Below are 19144 nucleotides of genomic sequence, written 5' to 3' on the forward strand. Positions count from 1 at the left end.
ATCTATCTATCTATATCTGTCCGCCTCTATCTATCTATCTATCTATCTATCTATCTATCTATCTATCTATCTATCTATCTATCTATCTATCTATCTATCTATCTATCTATCTATCTATCTATCTATCTATCTATCTATGTATATCTGTCCATCTCTATCTATCTATCTATCTTTTTAATCTTTCCTTCTTGTGTCGGGTTATAGTTAGTCACCTATTCTCTAGTTGTCATGACTTTCATGAAAGAATCCCTGATGAAATATTCCCCTCTCGCTCCTCTGCCGAGTCTCTCCCCCCGTCTCTTTCTCTTCCCTCTCTTTCTCTCTCGTCTGCTGGTTCTGTCCTCCTGATCTCCTGCATTAGTTTGGTCATCAGGGGTAAAACCTCCATTTAAATCCCCCGTAGTGAAGCGAGTGCAGGAGTCGAGAGGCGCTGGTCCTCAGCGAGGGACCGTAAGCCCACTTACTCAAAAAACACTCCAGGCTGCTCCCCATCCGAAGGTCACGGCGCTTATTTTAATAAAATCAATGAATATTTATCAACAAACAACACCTGCTGAATGCCAATGACTTGTTCCTCCAGATGAGTGTGAGATATGAAGAGTGTTTAGTAAATCAGACATGATTCCACAAGGGTTTGTTGTTTTCAATGTGTGTGTGTGTGTGTGTGTGTGTGTGTGTGTGTGTGTGTGTGTGTGTGTGTGTGTGTGTGTGTGTGTGTGTGTGTGTGTGTGTGTGTGTGTGTGTGTGTGTGTGTGTGTGTGTTTGTCAATGACAGTCCTGTCGTCATGCACTCGCCCTCATGCTGTTAAAGAGTCTCTGAGATGCTCTTTTACAAACACACACGGACACTATCAGGTCAAAAAGGCTTCATAACTGTCTTGTGCAGTATTTCTCAAGCGAGAAACATATGGAAGCTTGTTTCCGCCACAGAATAAAACATTTTAAAAGATAATTGTGACATTTTATCTCACAATTTTGACTTTATTTCTCAGAATTGCAAGATATAAAGTCAGAATTGCAAGATTTAAAGTCAGAATTGTATGATATAAAATCGCAATTGTGAGTTATAAACTAATTACCTTTTTTATTTTTTATTCTGTGGTGTAAACAAGCTTCCATTGAAACAGACTGATAATCATCCACAACCGCTCCGTTCACTTTCATTATGTGAATAGAGCAGTTCAAAGATGCTTGCAGTTGCACAGAATTAAGTCCATATTCCATATGTTTGGGATGCTTGCGGATGAGTAAATGATGGCAGAATTTCACGTCTGCATGAACTAACCCAGCTCTTCTTTCTTCTCCAGGAGAGTTTCACTGCAGCTTTGAAGAGGAGCCCATTTGCATGTTCACTCAGGACAAGAACGACGACTTTGATTGGATGAGACACAGCGCCGCGACCCGCGACACCAAATACACCCCGAACACGGGTCCCAGCGGGGACCGGGCCGGCTCGAAGCAGGGTACTCACTTAATAATGTTGGGTTAAAATAACCCAACGACTAACCCAACTATTTGGTGGTATAGCAGCACCTTCCCAACTGTGGGTTATTTTAACCCAATGCATTGGTTAAAAACCAGTTGGGTTAAAAGTAACCCAACAGTTAAGTTGACTATTTATTTTTATTCATGACATTATTTTATTAAATAAAATACACTTTGTTTTCAAAAACAGATTGTTTATTTGTATAAGACATTATTAGATTATTGTATAAGAGTAATTACGAACTAAATATTGGGGAGTCTAGAATGTAATGTAAACATAGCCTATACATAATTGTGTACATAAATTCGAAATACACAAGTTTACATACAACATACGTATTTAACCCGACAACCGGGTTATTACTAGAAATTACCCATCGATTTGAAAAATGACCCAACATTTTTGAAAAAATAACCCAACATAGTGACCCAATATGTGTAACCCAACGGTTTTTGTACTGTGTAGGTAACCGTCCCGTCCGTACCACGATCCCCCAATCCCTTATGAAAACGTCATTTTGTCATAAGAAGCTTATCTTCTTTCCAGAAGGAAACTTCTGAAATATCCCACCCGAGAGACTCGTGCCTAAATCCTCATGTTGATTTCTGAAGTTATCTTGCATTTCATTCATGTCCGCGGCCGAGTTCCAATTACCACTCAGAGTGATTTCATTCAGATGAAATTCGGCTTTTCAAATGAGGTTGTCTAGTCCCAAACTGAGACAATGCATGCCAGTGCCGGATGTGAATGAATCGGGATGAGCTCTTTTTATTTTTATTGAAGTTTATTTTTACTTGACGCTGTGCCGCTCTGGAGGGACCGAGCGCCGGTTAACACGTCCTCTACGGTCCCCGTGTAAATAATACATGTGCTTTAATCACCCTGATGCTTGCAAACTGTCCGGCGTTTTATTAACATCAAGAGTCCTACAGAGACTTTAATTATTGCTCATCAAATTCAAGAGCGGTGATTCTGTTTGATTTTGGCTGGAGGGTTTTTCACAGCCCAACTTTCAATGAGACGACGCTCTGAAGAACAACGCCTGGTGAACGAGGCACACACTACAGTAGGAATATTGACATTCAGATATTGTTTGTAAATTTGTCAAAGATTTTGTTATCATATTGCGTAGTTGTGATTGGAGTCAATTGTTTTATTTGTGAAAATAACGCAATGAAACATGACAAATTGTGCAACATCATTTTAAACACATGCAAAAACAAGAGAGACCCAAGTAAACTGATTATGTATGGTTATTTTCCTATCAGCTTTTTGTTTGTTTTTCTATGCATCATTTTTTTTTTCATAGTCAAATAAAACCTGTTGCTGTACTTAGCCTTTTTTGACCAAATAATTTAGTCAGATAAATGCCTAGTATTTAAATAATATTAAATTATGAAAATGTTCCTCATATCATTAAAAACGAATACTCCCTACTATATTTATGAATTATTTATTCTCAGCCAATAAAGCTATTTTAAATTTCAATAAATATATTATTATTATTATTATCATTTAAATATTTGTTTTGCATAATAATACTATTTTATTTTTATATAATTAATTATTATATTATCTATTTATATATCGTCGCTGTCGAGCAGAAACCTCATATCTCCATATTTCGCAAATTGTATTTTTTTGTCAAAAAATCATTACTATCGGTCACCCTTTACGTCTGTCTGTGAGTTTTGCAAATATTTAACCAATGAAAAGTATCAAAAAAGAGCTTGTGACTGAAGCGTGTAACTCCATTGGCTCCTCAAACTGTCAATCAAACATCATAACTCCGCCCACCTCTATCATGAATGAAGTGGAGCGTCTCTGCTTGTTTGCAATGCAATGATAAATAAAGATTGTCTGTTTGAATGATTTCCATTACACTAGAGTAGATGTTAAAACTTCATGCTGATTTGTACTCTAGCTTTCGCCAAGATAAGCTCCAACTAAGATGTAGCTTTACAGTAACCTATGCTTCTCAATCCATTTACGCTTCTTTCCATATGGTGATGTGAATCTCCTTCTGTCTGGTGTTAATACGCATCAGCACACACAACGGCTGCAACCACAGTGCGGTCCCCCCATGACAACCGTCTGGATTAGGCAGAGTAGGGGACATCTCTAGGGTCTTCAAGTGGGCACCTTCCGTCCTCAGTGTTTCGTCGACTAGCCCACGACACCTCAAGAGGGCTCGACAGTGACTCTGGCGTCCCAGAGTCACCCCCCTCCGTCCCCCACTCAACTCAGCCCAGCTTACTGACCTTTACATCCCTCCTGCTGCTGAGGCTGCTCCTTCCTCGTAGTTCACATGTGACCTAACCACAATCTCTCCGCAACCCGACCATACACGCCAACCCGTTTGACTAAGGCTGCCGAGCCCCACTGTCAACGTTTAAATAAGTACAGCGTTTTCTTCACTCAAGAAACACTATGTATATAAAGGCTATGTTTTATGTATTTGATGATTGAAGAAGAGCGTCTTTGTCACGTATGTCAATAGTTTACAGTGTTTAATTAATTAAAATACAGTTTTTTTTTCTATTTACTGAAAAGCAGCAGTTTTGGAGATAGGAGATTTCCCCCCGACAGCGACTATATAATAGTTTATTATATATTAGTCATATATATTATAGTCAAGTGTATGGCTGCTGTTTTGCCAGCAGAGGCTTGTGTTAAATCGTGTGTGTGTGTGTGTCATCCCCAGGTTTCTACATGTACATCGAGACCTCGAGACCTCGTAAAGAGGGCGACACGGCTCGATTATTGAGTCCTGCGTTTAACGTCGCGCCGAAGAATCCCTACAGCATCACCAGCCCACCGGCCTATTGCTTCGGCTTCTACTATCACATGTACGGCAAACACATCGGTAAGATGAAGATGACCTCCACATACACACACACTCCTGAAGCTAAAACACACAAGAACTGATGTCAGTGAAACTCTTTTGCTTTATCACTTAAACTGACAGGTTCATTCAGAAACCACTCCAGCATTAGCATGACCAGAGACACACTGATATGACAAGGTTGAAAATTACAGATAACCAATAATTCTTTATATTTTAAAGCTGATAACCGATATATTGGCCGATAAATCCAAATCCACATTTTTATAGAATTTTTGAGAGCCTGCCAAAACAAAAGTCTCACAATTAAAAGCCACTTCCCAAACACACAATTATATTCTTCTTATTATAAATTTATGTAGCTTATATGACAGTTACGCTGCACGTGTTGCACTGAACTGTATTATCATTTTTGAAGTGATTCCAATCATATTTCAAGCAATTAAAAATCATCGTGATGAACAGTGCGCATCTGAAGTGTCTCAGCTGAAGGAAATAATACATTGTTTATCGGCTTTAATATATCGGCCAAATTTTCTTATCAGGCCGATAACGATAACATCATAAATGAACATATATTGTCCGATACCGATATGGACACGAGTTCCTCTCAGATGTCATGATTCTGTCGTACGCTCAAACCTGTTGTTGACCATCAAACACTGTTTATTGAACACACTTTGACCCCTGTGTCGGGGCATGTTGTCACACTTCTTCAAATCCACCTTCATTATTGTTGGATGGTTGCAGGGTTATTATTATTATAGTTAACTAAAACTAAAACCATAACGAATTCTTTTTGTTGCTTGAAATAAACATTTACAGAAGTAAAATAACGTATTTTATTTCAGATAGTTAGGTAAGAATATTTTAATTCAGTTTAACTTTATGTACTGAAATAACTAAAAATAAACTGAAATAAAAATGAATAAAAATCTGCTGCAGTGAGAATTAGACCATGGCAATCCGTATGAATTTTACGAGGTGGCTAAGTCGTATGAATTCTTACAACCTCACTCGTACGCATTTGTACGATTTTTGCTAAATCGTAGATATTTTACGAGTTGTCCAATTCGTATGAATTCGTACGAATGACCCACCCCTGACTCCGCCCCTAAACCTAACCATCACGTGGGTTTAGACAAACCGTATTCGTACGAATCAGCCACATTGTAATCACTCGTACAAATTGGTTGTGAGATAGCGTTGGACCATGTGACAGCTTACCCCGGTCTGCTCTATTTAATTTAATTCAAAGTGTTTTTTCACGTAGCTGGCGTAATTTTCCAATTCTTTTCAATGGGAGCGCCGCGTTTTAAAAACGCCATGAGCGTAACGAGGTGCTGAGCGTTTTTGTAACGCTGAAGCGCTGAGCGCCCGGCGTTTTTTACTGGCCGCCGAGAGTTGAAGAAAGTTCAACTTTGGGTAAATGCAGCGCTCATCACTGTCACTTTTATCCAACCGTCCAATCACAGTGGAGGAGGAGCGGGACTAATATCACACCGACCAACCGCCACATTCTGCTTGTTCAACGTCAACAGAAGACAACAACAAGCATAATAACGGAACAAAATAATTTAAAACAAGAGCCAGAGAAAATATGTTACATTGTATCGACATTTTAATATAGAATCAACACAGAGACAAAATATGTGTGAAATGAGACACTAGTAACACTTTCCTTGGATATTCCGTATCATAACAAGCAATAATGTATAGTAAGTGTCTCAACTGGAAAAAAAAAGCTGCGCTGCCAAAACGCTGTCAAGCGCCCATAGCTAGGAGTTTTCAGCTGGCTAAAAACGCTTTGGTGGACACACGGCCTCACTCTCTCTCACACACACACACACACACAAAACACACTCTCACACACCCACGTGTTTTCATATAGAAATATATATATATGTCTCAAATTTCAGAGACTTTTCATTTATTTCTCTTAAGTAGAAACACCTGTGATGAAGCTGATGAAACCGTCTCACGCGCGGTTAATGTGAGTCATTTGAGGTGAAGACAGACACACACACACACACACACACAGTACCTGCACTGAGGTCGCAGCTGAGAGATGAGTCACTGCACAGTTTGTCTTCTCTTTGCGTTTGTTTGCCGGATTAAACCCCCGATCTCAGAGCAAACACTGGACGAGCAGAAACAACAGATCACGCTCATCATCACGTGATCATCTCCACATCACAAGAAGAAATCACATCATTAACATGCTTTCATTTCTGCTGATCTCTGTAAACTGATCAACGATCTTAACTTGATCATAATATCGAAGGCAAAAGGGTCCCTTAATTATATTAACTAATATATAACACCATACTTCCCAATGTTGATTAATTACAGTACAAATGTTTTCCATTACAAGTTTTCTGACATGTTATGTTTAAATATGCAAATGAGTTTTTTTCTAATTAAATATGCACATTTTTGCATACCTTTCCAGAACATAAATCTGAACAATGGATAAAGACATAATTCATAATTCTTGACTTGCTTGATTTTGTTGACACTAGAGTTAAAGGTTTTGGATTTCTCTTTATTATCATAAATCAGAAAATACTGTCAAGTTTTATATGCATCCACTTATTTTTGTATATTTAACTTTCATTCTTTGTGTATGAAATGTTTATTGTCTTGTAGAGCACTTTGGTATGCTTTAATAGTTTTTAAAGTGCTTTATAAATAAATGATTGATTGAAAAAACAGAAAACTACGGAGACCCGCACATGACATGTGTACACAAATATGTGTATATCGTGGCCACGAATTAACAAATGAACTTACTAAACATCAGCACGTTTTGCTAACTTGTTCCCTCATTTTAATTAAATCGTGTGTATAATAGAATAATTCATCACCTTTTTTTACTAAATCATGAGCATGATAAAATAATTTTACCTTTGTTTTACTAAATCTTGCGTATGATATAATTATTTGTTTGCTCATTTTACTAAATTGTGCGTACAACATAATCATTCGTTTCCTCTTTTTACTAAATCGTGAGCACAAAATAATAATTACTTCTCTTGTTTTATTAAGCGCAAAGTATAATAATTAGTTTGCTCATTTGACTAAATAGTGATTAAGATATTATAATTAGTTTCCTCTTTTTACTAAATCGTGTATATGATATATTAATGCGGTTCCTCTTTTTACTAAATCATGAGCACAAAATAATAATTCTTTCCCTTGTTTTACTAAATTGTGCGCATGATATAATCATTTGTTTGGTTGTTTTAGTTAAATCAAAAAGAGGGGATGAATTAGTACAATAGGGCTACAATTTACTAAAAGTTTCACAAGTCAAATACATTTTCACCATGTTTTTAGGAATAACATGTCAGAATACGTATAAATCTGTATAGTTTGGTGTGTGTAAAACTGCAGAAGTGGAGATTTCTGACTCAAACTCACTGTCTTTAAAGAGATTCATCGTGATTGAAATCTGCAGACACAAATAGATCAAATGCAATCAAATAAATAAAGTGTATTTTGAATGTTTTCTTTCCACTTTTCTGATGTTATGGAAGAAACATAGACCTCAAAACTGTCTTGCTTTAATGTTTCAACATGCCTAAAGTACATAAAGCAGAGATGATTGCGAACTGAATAACCTACAGCTTCGACTAGAAGAATATGTGGAATTGTGTAGAATCCACTTCCAATCTGTTTGTCAAGTCAAGTCACCTTCATTTATACAGCGCTTTTAACAATATGGACTGTTTCGAAGCAGCTTTACAGTGATAATAGGAAATGAAGGTTGCAGAGGTTCAGGCTTTACTGCAGCTCTAGAATAAAGTTATTGTCCAGCTAAAGTTAGTTTTGATTGACATCATGTGTTTGTAACTGGGTTGATTGATTCTCCAGCAGCGTAACAGCCTTGAGTTCTTCAGTCGGGGGAGCGTTGTTAAATGAATTGATTGTGTTTTCCCGCAGGCTCTCTGAATGCGTTCGTGAAGCAGAAAGGTCAGTCGACTTCAGACGCGGGGCCAGTGTGGTCCCTCAGCGGGAACCAAGGGGACCGATGGAGACAAGCCAAAATTACTATCCATCCGGTTTCATCCTTCCAGGTGAGGGAAATATACAGCGAACATTTATTCAGTATATACAGTCAAACCAAAATATATTCAGACTCCTGGAACATTTCTCACATTATCACAGTTTATTCGCTATAGTTTAGAAAATGGTAATAAAATATGACAAGAACTTAGTTATCAATTGATATTTCACTGGTTTTGCCCACTAGTCTCATAAATTAATTATGTTGAATATCTGTCAGCTGTTAAATTTAACTACACAATTAGATAATACCAGTTTAGCTCAACCAGTTACCAAGCAATGCTTCATGTTGTTCAGTCTGTGGTGTAAAAAGCTGCATTAGTTATTAAAGAAAAAACACTTCAGCAAAACATGATCAGCTCAAAGTGTCCCAATCATTTTTGGTATCATATTTTTACTGGTAGTCGCTGTATGAAGAGTTTTTGGGTATAATATGTCACAGTTTACTTAATTTTGCTCTCCTCACTTACATAAATGAACTATAGTGTCCTGCACACACTAATACAAAAATATTAGAAAAATTATATCTGGTGTTTGATTAATTATGGTTTGTCTGTATATATAGAATGCATTTTGGATTTGTGTAAATATGTTAACAGCACATCCTGAAAAGATGTTGTCGAGGCTCATGATGCAAGTGTTTGTTTGTGTTGCGTTTCCATCACACAGGTGATATTCGAGGGCATTCGCGGTCCCGGGATCGAGGGGGATATTGCCATTGATGATGTCACGTTGGAGGAGGGGGAGTGTCCTGACCCTCCGTCCAATCGTATGTATTTATCGTGCATCTCTATGGTAACCAGGCCATAATTATGTGTGAAGCAGCAAACACAGTGTTGTCCAAGAGAGCTCAGTAATTACACTAGAACACACAGCGAGAAACACAGAAATGAGTGCAGGTAATGGGCTGGAATTGACAGTGAGAGCGAGACATGGCTTCGCTTCTGCTGAAAATATGTGATCAAATGGAAAGCCTTCCTTCTGGAGACAAACTAGGGCTGTAATCATCGAGTGAAGTTATGTGTAAATCATTATTATTAGGCTGGAATATAACAGGTTTTCCATTATTATCAAAAGCTACGTGACAGTCAGAGACATTTAATATCCATATCTCCATGAGGTGTGTTTGTGTCGTAAATACAAGCTTTCTGCTAAATACAAGCTAAGTGCTAAATACAAGGTAAAAACACGTTAATGTCAGTGTCTAAACATGATAATGCCAGTGTCTAAACACATTAATAGTGTCTAAACATGTTAATGCCAGTGTCTAAACACATTAATAGTGTCTAAACATGTTAATGCCAGTGTCTAAACACACGTTAATGCCAGTGTCTAAACACGTGTTAATGCCAGTGCCTAAACATGTTAATGCCAGTGTCTAAACACATTAATAGTGTCTAAACATGTTAATGCCAGTGTCTAAACACACGTTAATGCCAGTGTCTAAACACACGTTAATGCCAGTGTCTAAACATGTTAATGCCAGTGTCTAAACATGTTAATGCCAGTGTCTAAACACATTAATAGTGTCTAAACATGTTAATGCCAGTGTCTAAACACACGTTAATGCCAGTGTCTAAACACACGTTAATGCCAGTGTCTAAACATGTTAATGCCAGTGTCTAAACATGTTAATGCCAGTGTCTAAACATGTTAATGCCAGTCTCTAAACATGTTAATTTCAGTGTCTAAACATCTTAATGCCAGTGTCTAAACATGTTAATGCAAGTGTCTAAACATGTTAATGCCAGTGTCTAAACACACGTTAATGCCAGTGTCTAAACATTTTAATTCCAGTGTCTAAACATGTTAATGCCAGTGTCTAAACACACGTTAATGCCAGTGTCTAAACACACGTTAATGCCAGTGTCTAAACATGTTAATGCCAGTGTCTAAACACACCTTAATGCCAGTGTCTAAACACACGTTAATGCCAATGTCTAAACACACGTTAATGCCAGTGTCTAAACATGTTAATGCCAGTGTCTAAACACAGGTTAATGCCAGTGTCTAAACATGTTAATGCCAGTGTCTAAACACACCTTAATGCCATTGTCTAAACACGCGTTAATGCCAATGTCTAAACACACGTTAATGCCAGTGTCTAAACATGTTAATGCCAGTGTCTAAACACGCCTTAATGCCAGTGTCTAAACATGTTAATTCCAGTGTCTAAATACACACGTTAATGCCAGTATCTAAACATGTTAATGCCAGTGTCTAAACACGGGTTAATGCCAGTGTCTAAACATGTTAATGCCAGTGTCTAAACACGGGTTAATGCCAGTGTCTAAACACGGGTTAATGCCAGTGTCTAAACACACATTAATGCCAGTGTCTAAACATGTTAATGCCAGTGTCTAAACACGTTAATGCCAGTGTCTAAACATGTTAATGCCAGTGACTAAACACACGTTAATGCCAGTGTCTAAACACATGTTAATGCCAGTGTCTAAACACACGTTAATGCCAGTGTCTAAACACATGTTAATTCCAGTGTCTAAACACGTTAATAGTGTCTAAACATGTTAACGCCAGTGTCTAAACATGTTAACGCCAGTGTCTAAACACACGTTAATGCCAGTGTCTAAACACACATTAACGCCAGTGTCTAAACATGTTAACGCCAGTGTCTAAAGACACATTAATGCCAGTGTCTAAACACACATTAATGCCAGTGTCTAAACACACGTAAATGCCAGTGTCTAAACGCATGTTAATGCCAGTGTCTAAACACAAGTTAATGTCAGTGTCTAAAAACATGTTAATGCCAGTGTCGAAACATGTTAATGCCAGTGTCTAAACACACATTAATGCCAGAGTCTAAACCCACGTCAATGCCAGTGTCTAAACACATGTTAATGCCAGTCTAAACCCACGTTAATGCCAGTTCTAAACACACGTTAATGCCAGTCTAAACACATGTTAATGCCAGTGTCTAAACACACGTTAATGCCAGTCTAAACACATGTTAATGCCAGTGTCTAAACACACATTAATGCCAGAGTCTAAACAAGCGTTAATGCCAGTGTCTAAACATGTTAATGCCAGTGTGTACACACACGTTAATGCCAGTGTCTAAACACACCTTAATGCCAGTGTCTAAACACACGTTAATGCCAGTGTCTAAACACGCGTTAATGCCAGTGTCTAAACACACATTAATGCCAGTGTCTAAACACACCTTAATGCCAGTGTCTAAACAGACATTAATGCCAGTGTCTAAATACGTTAATGCCAGTGTCTAAACACACGCTAATGCCAGTGTCTAAACACATGTTAATGCCAGTGTCTAAACATGTTAATGCCAGTGTCTAAAAACACATTAATGCCAGAGTCTAAACACACGATAATGCCAGTGTCTAAACACACGTTAATGCCAGTGTCTAAACACACGTTAATGCCAGTGTCTAAACGCACGTTAATGCCAGCATCTAAACACACGTTAATGCCAGTGTCTAAACACACATTAATGCCAGTCTAAACACATGTTAATGCCAGTATCTAAACATGTTAATGCCAGTGTCTGAACACACATTAATGCCAGTCTTAACACATGTTAATGCCAGTGTCTAAACATTTTAATGCCAGTGTCTAAACATACCTTAATGCCAGTGTCTAAACACACGTTAATGCCAGTGTCTATACACTCGTTAATGCCAGTGTATAAACACATGTTAATGCCAGTGTCTAAACACACCTTAATGCCAGTGTCTAAACACACGTTAATGCCAGTGTCTAAACACACCTTAATGCCAGTGTCTAAACACACCTTAATGCCAGTGTCTAAACATGTTAATGCCAGTGTCTAAACACACATTAATGCCAGTGTCTAAACACGTTAATGCCAGAGTCTAAAAATACGTTAATGCCAGTGTCTAAACATATTAATGCCAGTGTCTAAACACACGTTAATACCAGTGTCTAAACACACGTTAATACCAGTGTCTAAAGACACGTTAATGCCAGTGTCTATACACACGTTAATGCCAGTGTCTAAACACACGTTAATGCCAGTGTATAAACACATGTTAATGCCAGTGTCTAAACACACCTTAATGCCAGTGTCTAAACACACGTTAACGCCAGTGTCTAAACACACCTTAATGCCAGTGTCTAAACACACCTTAATGCCAGTGTCTAAACACACATTAATGCCAGTGTCTAAACATGTTAATGCCAGTGTCTAAACACACATTAATGCCAGTGTCTAAACACGTTAATGCCAGAGTCTAAACACACATTAATGCCAGTGTCTAAACATATTAATGTCAGTGTCTAAACACACGTTAATACCAGTGTCTAAACACACGTTAGTACCAGTGTCTAAACACACGTTAATGCCAGTGTCTAAACATATTAATGCCAGTGTCTAAACACACGTTAATACCAGTGTCTAAACACACGTTAATGCCAGAGTCTAAACACACGTTAATGCCAGTGTCTAAACATATTAATGCCAGTGTCTAAACACACGTTAATACCAGTGTCTAAACACACGTTAATGCCAGTGTCTAAACATGTTAATGCCAGAGTCTAAACACACGTTAATGCCAGTGTCTAAACATATTAATGCCAGTGTCTAAACACACATTAATACCAGTGTCTAAACACACGTTAATGCCAGTGTCTAAACATGTTGATGCCAGAGTCTAAACACACGTTAATGCCAGTGTCTAAACATATTAATGCCAGTGTCTAAACACACGTTAATACCAGTGTCTAAACACACGTTAATGCCAGTGTCTAAACACATCTTAATGCCAGCAAATGGAAAGTCTTCATTCTGGAGCCAAACTAGGGGTGTAATCATCAAGTGAAGTTATGTATTAATCATTATTATTAGGCTGGAATATAACAGGTTTTCCATTATTATCAAAAGCTACGTGACAGTCAGAGAAGTTTCGTATCGATATCTCCATGAGGGGTGTTTGTGTCATAAATACAAGCTTCGTGGAAATCTAGAGGATAATAAAACACTGCAGTCATATGCACTGGAGGATGCTTGTGAATCACAGAAATACAGTTTAGACATTTATGATCAGCCGTAAGTATGAAAAACATGAGATGGATTTTAATGATCTTAACTCACTTGTGAATGATTCCTCAACTCAGAGTTTTCAGTGATCACCATGTGTGTTTAGTGCATTTACACCTGACTCTTTATGTGCTCAAGAAATCACAAAAAACATTAATGCCAGTGTCTAAACACACGTTAATGCCAGTGTCTAAACACACGTTAATCCCAGTGTCTAAACACTTGTTAATGCCAGTGTCTAAACACATGTTAATGCCAGTGTCTAAACACACGTTAATGCCAGTGTCTAAACACATGTTTATGCAAGTGTCTAAACATGTTAATGCCAGTGTCTAAACACACGTTAATGCCAGTGTCTAAACACACGTTAATGCAGGTGTCTAAACATGTTAATGCCAGTGTCTAAACACACGTTAATCCCAGTGTCTAAACATGTTAATGCCAGTGTCTAAACACACGTTAATGCCAGTGTCTAAACACACGTTAATGCCAGTGTCTAAACACACGTTAATGCCAGTGTCTAAACACACGTTAATGCAGGTGTCTAAACATGTTAATGCCAGTGTCTAAACACACGTTAATGCCAGTGTCTAAACATGTTAATGCCAGTGTCTAAACACACGTTAATGCCAGTGTCTAAACACACGTTAATGCCAGTGTCTAAACACACGTTAATGCAGGTGTCTAAACATGTTAATGCCAGTGTCTAAACACACGTTAATGCCAGTGTCTAAACACACGTTAATGCCAGTGTCTAAACACACGTTAATGCCAGTGTCTAAACACACGTTAATGCCAGTGTCTAAACACACGTTAATGCCAGTGTCTAAACATGTTAATGCCAGTGTCTAAACACACGTTAATGCCAGTGTCTAAACACACGTTAATGCCAGTGTCTAAACACACGTTAATGCCAGTGTCTAAACATGTTAATGCCAGTGTCTAAACACACGTTAATGCCAGTGTCTAAACACACGTTAATGCCAGTGTCTAAACACACGTTAATGCCAGTGTCTAAACACACGTTAATGCCAGTGTCTAAACATGTTAATGCCAGTGTCTAAACACACGTTAATGCCAGTGTCTAAACACACGTTAATGCAGGTGTCTAAACATGTTAATGCCAGTGTCTAAACACACGTTAATCCCAGTGTCTAAACATGTTAATGCCAGTGTCTAAACACACGTTAATGCCAGTGTCTAAACACACGTTAATGCCAGTGTCTAAACACACGTTAATGCCAGTGTCTAAACACACGTTAATGCAGGTGTCTAAACATGTTAATGCCAGTGTCTAAACACACGTTAATGCCAGTGTCTAAACATGTTAATGCCAGTGTCTAAACACACGTTAATGCCAGTGTCTAAACATGTTAATGGCCCTGTCATCAACAAAATAAAGCCAGTTTACACTATAGGGTCATTCCATGTCAAATCAAACTAATTTCAAAACTTCCCCAGCTCACATTTTTGATTTTGTTAATATTTTTTCTGGAGAAAGACAAACATAACTTGTGATGAAAGCCAAAATATTAAATGCGATGGATGCATATTTATTGAGTAATTCGATATTTTGTCTAGGGGGGTCAAAAAGACAATTCAAAGCCAAATTACAGGGGTGTTCTTTTATATTTTGGTCTTCAACAAACTCTTATATGCTTATATAGGACTTGGTTCTATATGGTTCTATGGTTCAGTCCCAGAGATCTGGAGATCTTAATGCGGTTCAATGAGTAAATTGGTCAATTGAACACATTTTCAATGGTCAAAAACCAAATGTGGGTGACTGCGCATACAGCTGATACTTTTTGTCTTTTAAGGAGGAATAACTGAACAAATAATGTTGAAACTAGAAATGCATCTTGTTTTTTTCTATCAACACAATTGCATAGAATATACCTGTTTAAGTGTCATTAATATTGTTTTTCCAAAGTTTGCATGGCTGTAACTCAAAAAGAATTAAAGATTTTTTTTATTTTAAATTCTGGTTCTTAACAAACTTTTCTTTTGGAATCTTCATTTTCAAGGCCCTGTATGGTTCAATCACATAGATATGTAGATCTCAATGCGGCTCCATGTTCAATTTGTTGAATTTTACCCATTTTCAGTGGTCAAAAACCAAATGTTCAAAATCTGAATTTATAGCTGGGGACCTCTTGTTGATTTGACATGTCGGTGATATTTCATATAGTTCACTGGTTAATGTTTACCTCTTTCTCTGTGTGTTTTCCCACAGCTATCAGAGGAGCGGCTCCACACACCGTCTCCAGTATATGGCCATTGAGCGTCACACTGTTTTTTACCTTGTTCTTTCGTCAGAGGTGACGCTCCACATGAGAAGAGACTCGAGATGCGTCCCATAATATTTTATCACCAAAGATTTATGCTTTCGGATTGCTGAGAAGCCACAACACCGGGAATAAACCATGAAACAACCACAAACCTAAACAGAAAAGTGATATTAATATTTTGTCGCGGGTTGGCGGAAACCTTGTATCTCCATATTTCGTAATTTTTCTTTTTTTCTTAAATCACTAGGCCTACTATCGGTCGCCATCTGTGGGTTTTGGAAATATTTAACCAATGAAAATTATTAAAAAGAGCTTGTGACTGAAGCGTGTAACTCCATTGGCTCCTCAAACTGTCAATCAAACCTCATAGCTCTGCCCACCTCTATCATGAATGAAGTGGAGCGTCTCTGCTTGTTTGCAATGCGATGATAAATAAAGACTGTCTGTTTGAATAAGTACAGTGTTTTCTTCACTCAAGAAACACTATACATGTAAGTCACAGTCAATCCTGTCTTAAATACCCTTCATCTTTAATATGAGATTTTGGCCAAATTACAGAAAAAACTTAGCGCTCACATATAGCTACAGTAAACTTGTAAAATGTAATTTGTAACACTTAATGGCTCAGATGCAACCGTTCTAATGACGAATAAAAATACATTCGCTGGTCAAAAACTTCATTTGAGCTTGATTTTGGTCAAATGTTAATAATGCAATGACACATGCAAGTGTCTAAAACCACAACATCAGTGTTTACAAATATTAGAGTGATTTTTCCATTTCCGGAAAAATAGCTATTTTGGAGATACGAGGTTTCCGCCCGAAAGCGACAATATGCTAACAAAAAATATATTTTCCTCTGAGGTTCAGAAAGACGCTCCCACGCCTGGAGGATTCAAACACGGTCTGAAAAGCACAACGACTACTTCTCCATCTGGATGGATGGATTAACCCGAAAGGGAAGCAGAACCAGTTTCACGAATCAAGAAGTGTTTCACACACAATTCCCTTTCGGTCACGATTCTCCCGGTTTTCATCTTGGTATGTTTTTTGTGTGTGTGTGTGATTTGGAGTACAATCAACAGAACCTTTTCTCACATCTCTTCTTTGGTTTCGTTCGGCTCGGTGCTTTAAAACGCCGATAAAAGAGCATTTATACCCCGACTCTAGTAGCAGCCTGACTTCACAAACACTGTGCTCACTTCCCAAGCGCAAGATGGACGACGTTTTGTTTCGTGCGATTATGGGCGTTCGTTACGGTGAGAAACTCTGGTTTGTCGCCGTTCCCAGTACCAGTTGAGTGACAGAATTTCTGCCATTAAAAAAGAAGTGCCTTCAGGTTAAAAACCAATCCGTTAGCCTGGCCATCGACACCAAACGTCAATGTTTCTAACTTCTGATGGGCTGTTTAATACTCATTTCCGACTGGACGACGCAGGTGTTCGCTGAATGTCTCATGCTCTCCATCGATAACGAAACGCAAACGGGCCTTGGAACGGACATGCCCTCCTCATGCCATTTATATACCGAACAATGTGCATTCTGAGAGAAAAAAATGAAATATTCATAAGTATAATAATATTTTATTACTCAATCCAGAATGTGTCTCAGCTTTTACACACAAACTGTGCAAACAGTGGCAGTATACCTGAGCGCTCGACCGGCCGCTTTTTAAAAAGGGTGTTGTAAAAAAACAAAAACAATATGAAAATGTTTTGACAAGAAGCTGTGTCTCGTTTCTTCTTCTTATTTACTTTGAAATGTTCCAAATTTTACTGTCTTTCTTTCTCGTCGTCTCCCTTGCATTGCTGAAAATATCCGAAGCGGGCAGAAAAATGCCGACTTTGCTGGTTTGGTAACTGTACTTGTATATGTAAAGAAGCTCTGTTCATTGAAATTTATATGAGATGTTTTATGTACGAGTCTAAGGAAGCACAACATCTATTCAACCATTAAAAATGCTGTTCTGAAAAATCATATATGTGACCGTCCCCCTGCAAAACCAGTGTGACGTTAAATGCACGCTTGTATATTAAAAATACACTAAGTTTGGAATAATAAAGATTTTTAAATGTCTTGTCAGAAATCATTCTAATATGATGATTTGATGCTCAAGAAATATTTATGATTATTATCAATGTTGAAAAGAGTGCATATTCATATGTTTGTTAAAAAAAAATCCGGAATCTTTGATTAATAGAAAGATTACTGTTGCTTTTGATCAATTTAATGCGTCCTTGCTGAATACAAGTATTAATTTTCTTTTGTAAACCCCAAAACTTTTGAATGACAATGTATGAGCATCAAATCATCATATTATAGTGATTTATGAAGGATCATGTGACACTGAAGACTGGAGTAATGATGCTGAAAATTCAGCTTTGATCACAGGAATAAATTACACTTTACTATATATTCACATAGAAAACAGCTGATTTACAGTAGTACAGAACTATTTCACAATTTTTACTGTATTTTTCATCAAATAAATGCAGCTTTGGTGAGCAGAAGAGACTGGAATCAGTTAAAAATTCATTATTCCAAACATTTGAGCGCTAGTGTATAATAATATAATGTTTATAGATGGCAGGAGAGGTAATGTATCAGAAACTGAATCAAGGTTAATTATGAAAGCCTCTCATTTCAACTACGTGAATTGCCACTGAAATATATTTGTAGCTCAGTTTGCAAGCATGTAATATTAGCCCCAAAACAACCTTCAGTTTGTGAAGTAGCAGGAGCTGGTTAATAATGAGATGAGCCCACTGGTTTTACTGGAGCGTGTCACGTATATGTGCTGGTATATGCAGTGTCCCATAGGTCGGGTGTAGGAAACTACATGTTGTAAAAGATTCAAATCACAGTATAATGACTGACGCTCATTACAGGACTTCAGAATGAAATGTTTTAGAGGACAAATATACCGCTGAAACAAAGTCTTTGTTTGTGTATGATGTTCAACAATAAAACAAACCTATACAAATGACATGAATTAAGGGCTAAAGCTTGTTTCAGTGAACTACACAAGAGCTTGTGTTATAGTCATGTGTGTCATTCCAGCTAACAAAAATATGTTCTGAGAACGTTTTGCTCACATTGCCATTAAGTTCACGTTATTTCAACGCTATCTCACGACCAATTCGTACGAGAGAATAAAAGCTGGCTGATTTGGACGAGTGAGGTCGTGTGAATTAGCCACCTCGTAAAAATTCGTACGAATTGCCTTGAGATATGGCTGGGTTTTTTTCGGAAAGTTCTAAGAACGCTTTAAAGTTTTTTCCAACTTTAAGCGAACATTGTGATAACGTTACTTTTGAATGTTCTTTGAACGTTCTAAACCAACTAGTAACATTTAAAAACGATAGACGAACGTCCAAATAAAATGATACAGAAACAAAACTCCATGAACGACGTAT

General features: G+C 37.7%; 1 protein-coding gene across 3 annotated transcripts in view; it reads left to right on the plus strand.

The window, feature by feature from the left end:
• The window catches only part of LOC143707733 (MAM domain-containing glycosylphosphatidylinositol anchor protein 2), a 288467-nt gene extending 269753 nt beyond the window's left edge, over positions 1-18714 (plus strand). For 2 of the 3 annotated variants that reach the window (XM_077200057.1, XM_077200058.1), the window contains exons 13-17: positions 1308-1463; positions 4191-4352; positions 8277-8410; positions 9069-9168; positions 15674-16183. In XM_077200057.1, coding sequence (XP_077056172.1) covers positions 1308-1463; positions 4191-4352; positions 8277-8410; positions 9069-9168; positions 15674-15762 — 641 coding nt within the window. In that variant the 3' untranslated portion in view covers positions 15763-16183. Of the gene's footprint in view, positions 1-1289; positions 1464-4190; positions 4353-8276; positions 8411-9068; positions 9169-15673 lie in introns of all 3 variants that reach the window. The other variant, XM_077200059.1, reaches the window with a different exon arrangement.
• Positions 18715-19144: the final 430 nt, after the last annotated feature.

This window comes from Siphateles boraxobius, unplaced genomic scaffold, assembly GCF_051911475.1.
Source record: "Siphateles boraxobius isolate OS27281-9 unplaced genomic scaffold, OSU_SipBor_1 115, whole genome shotgun sequence".
NCBI classification, from domain to species: domain Eukaryota; kingdom Metazoa; phylum Chordata; class Actinopteri; order Cypriniformes; family Leuciscidae; genus Siphateles; species Siphateles boraxobius.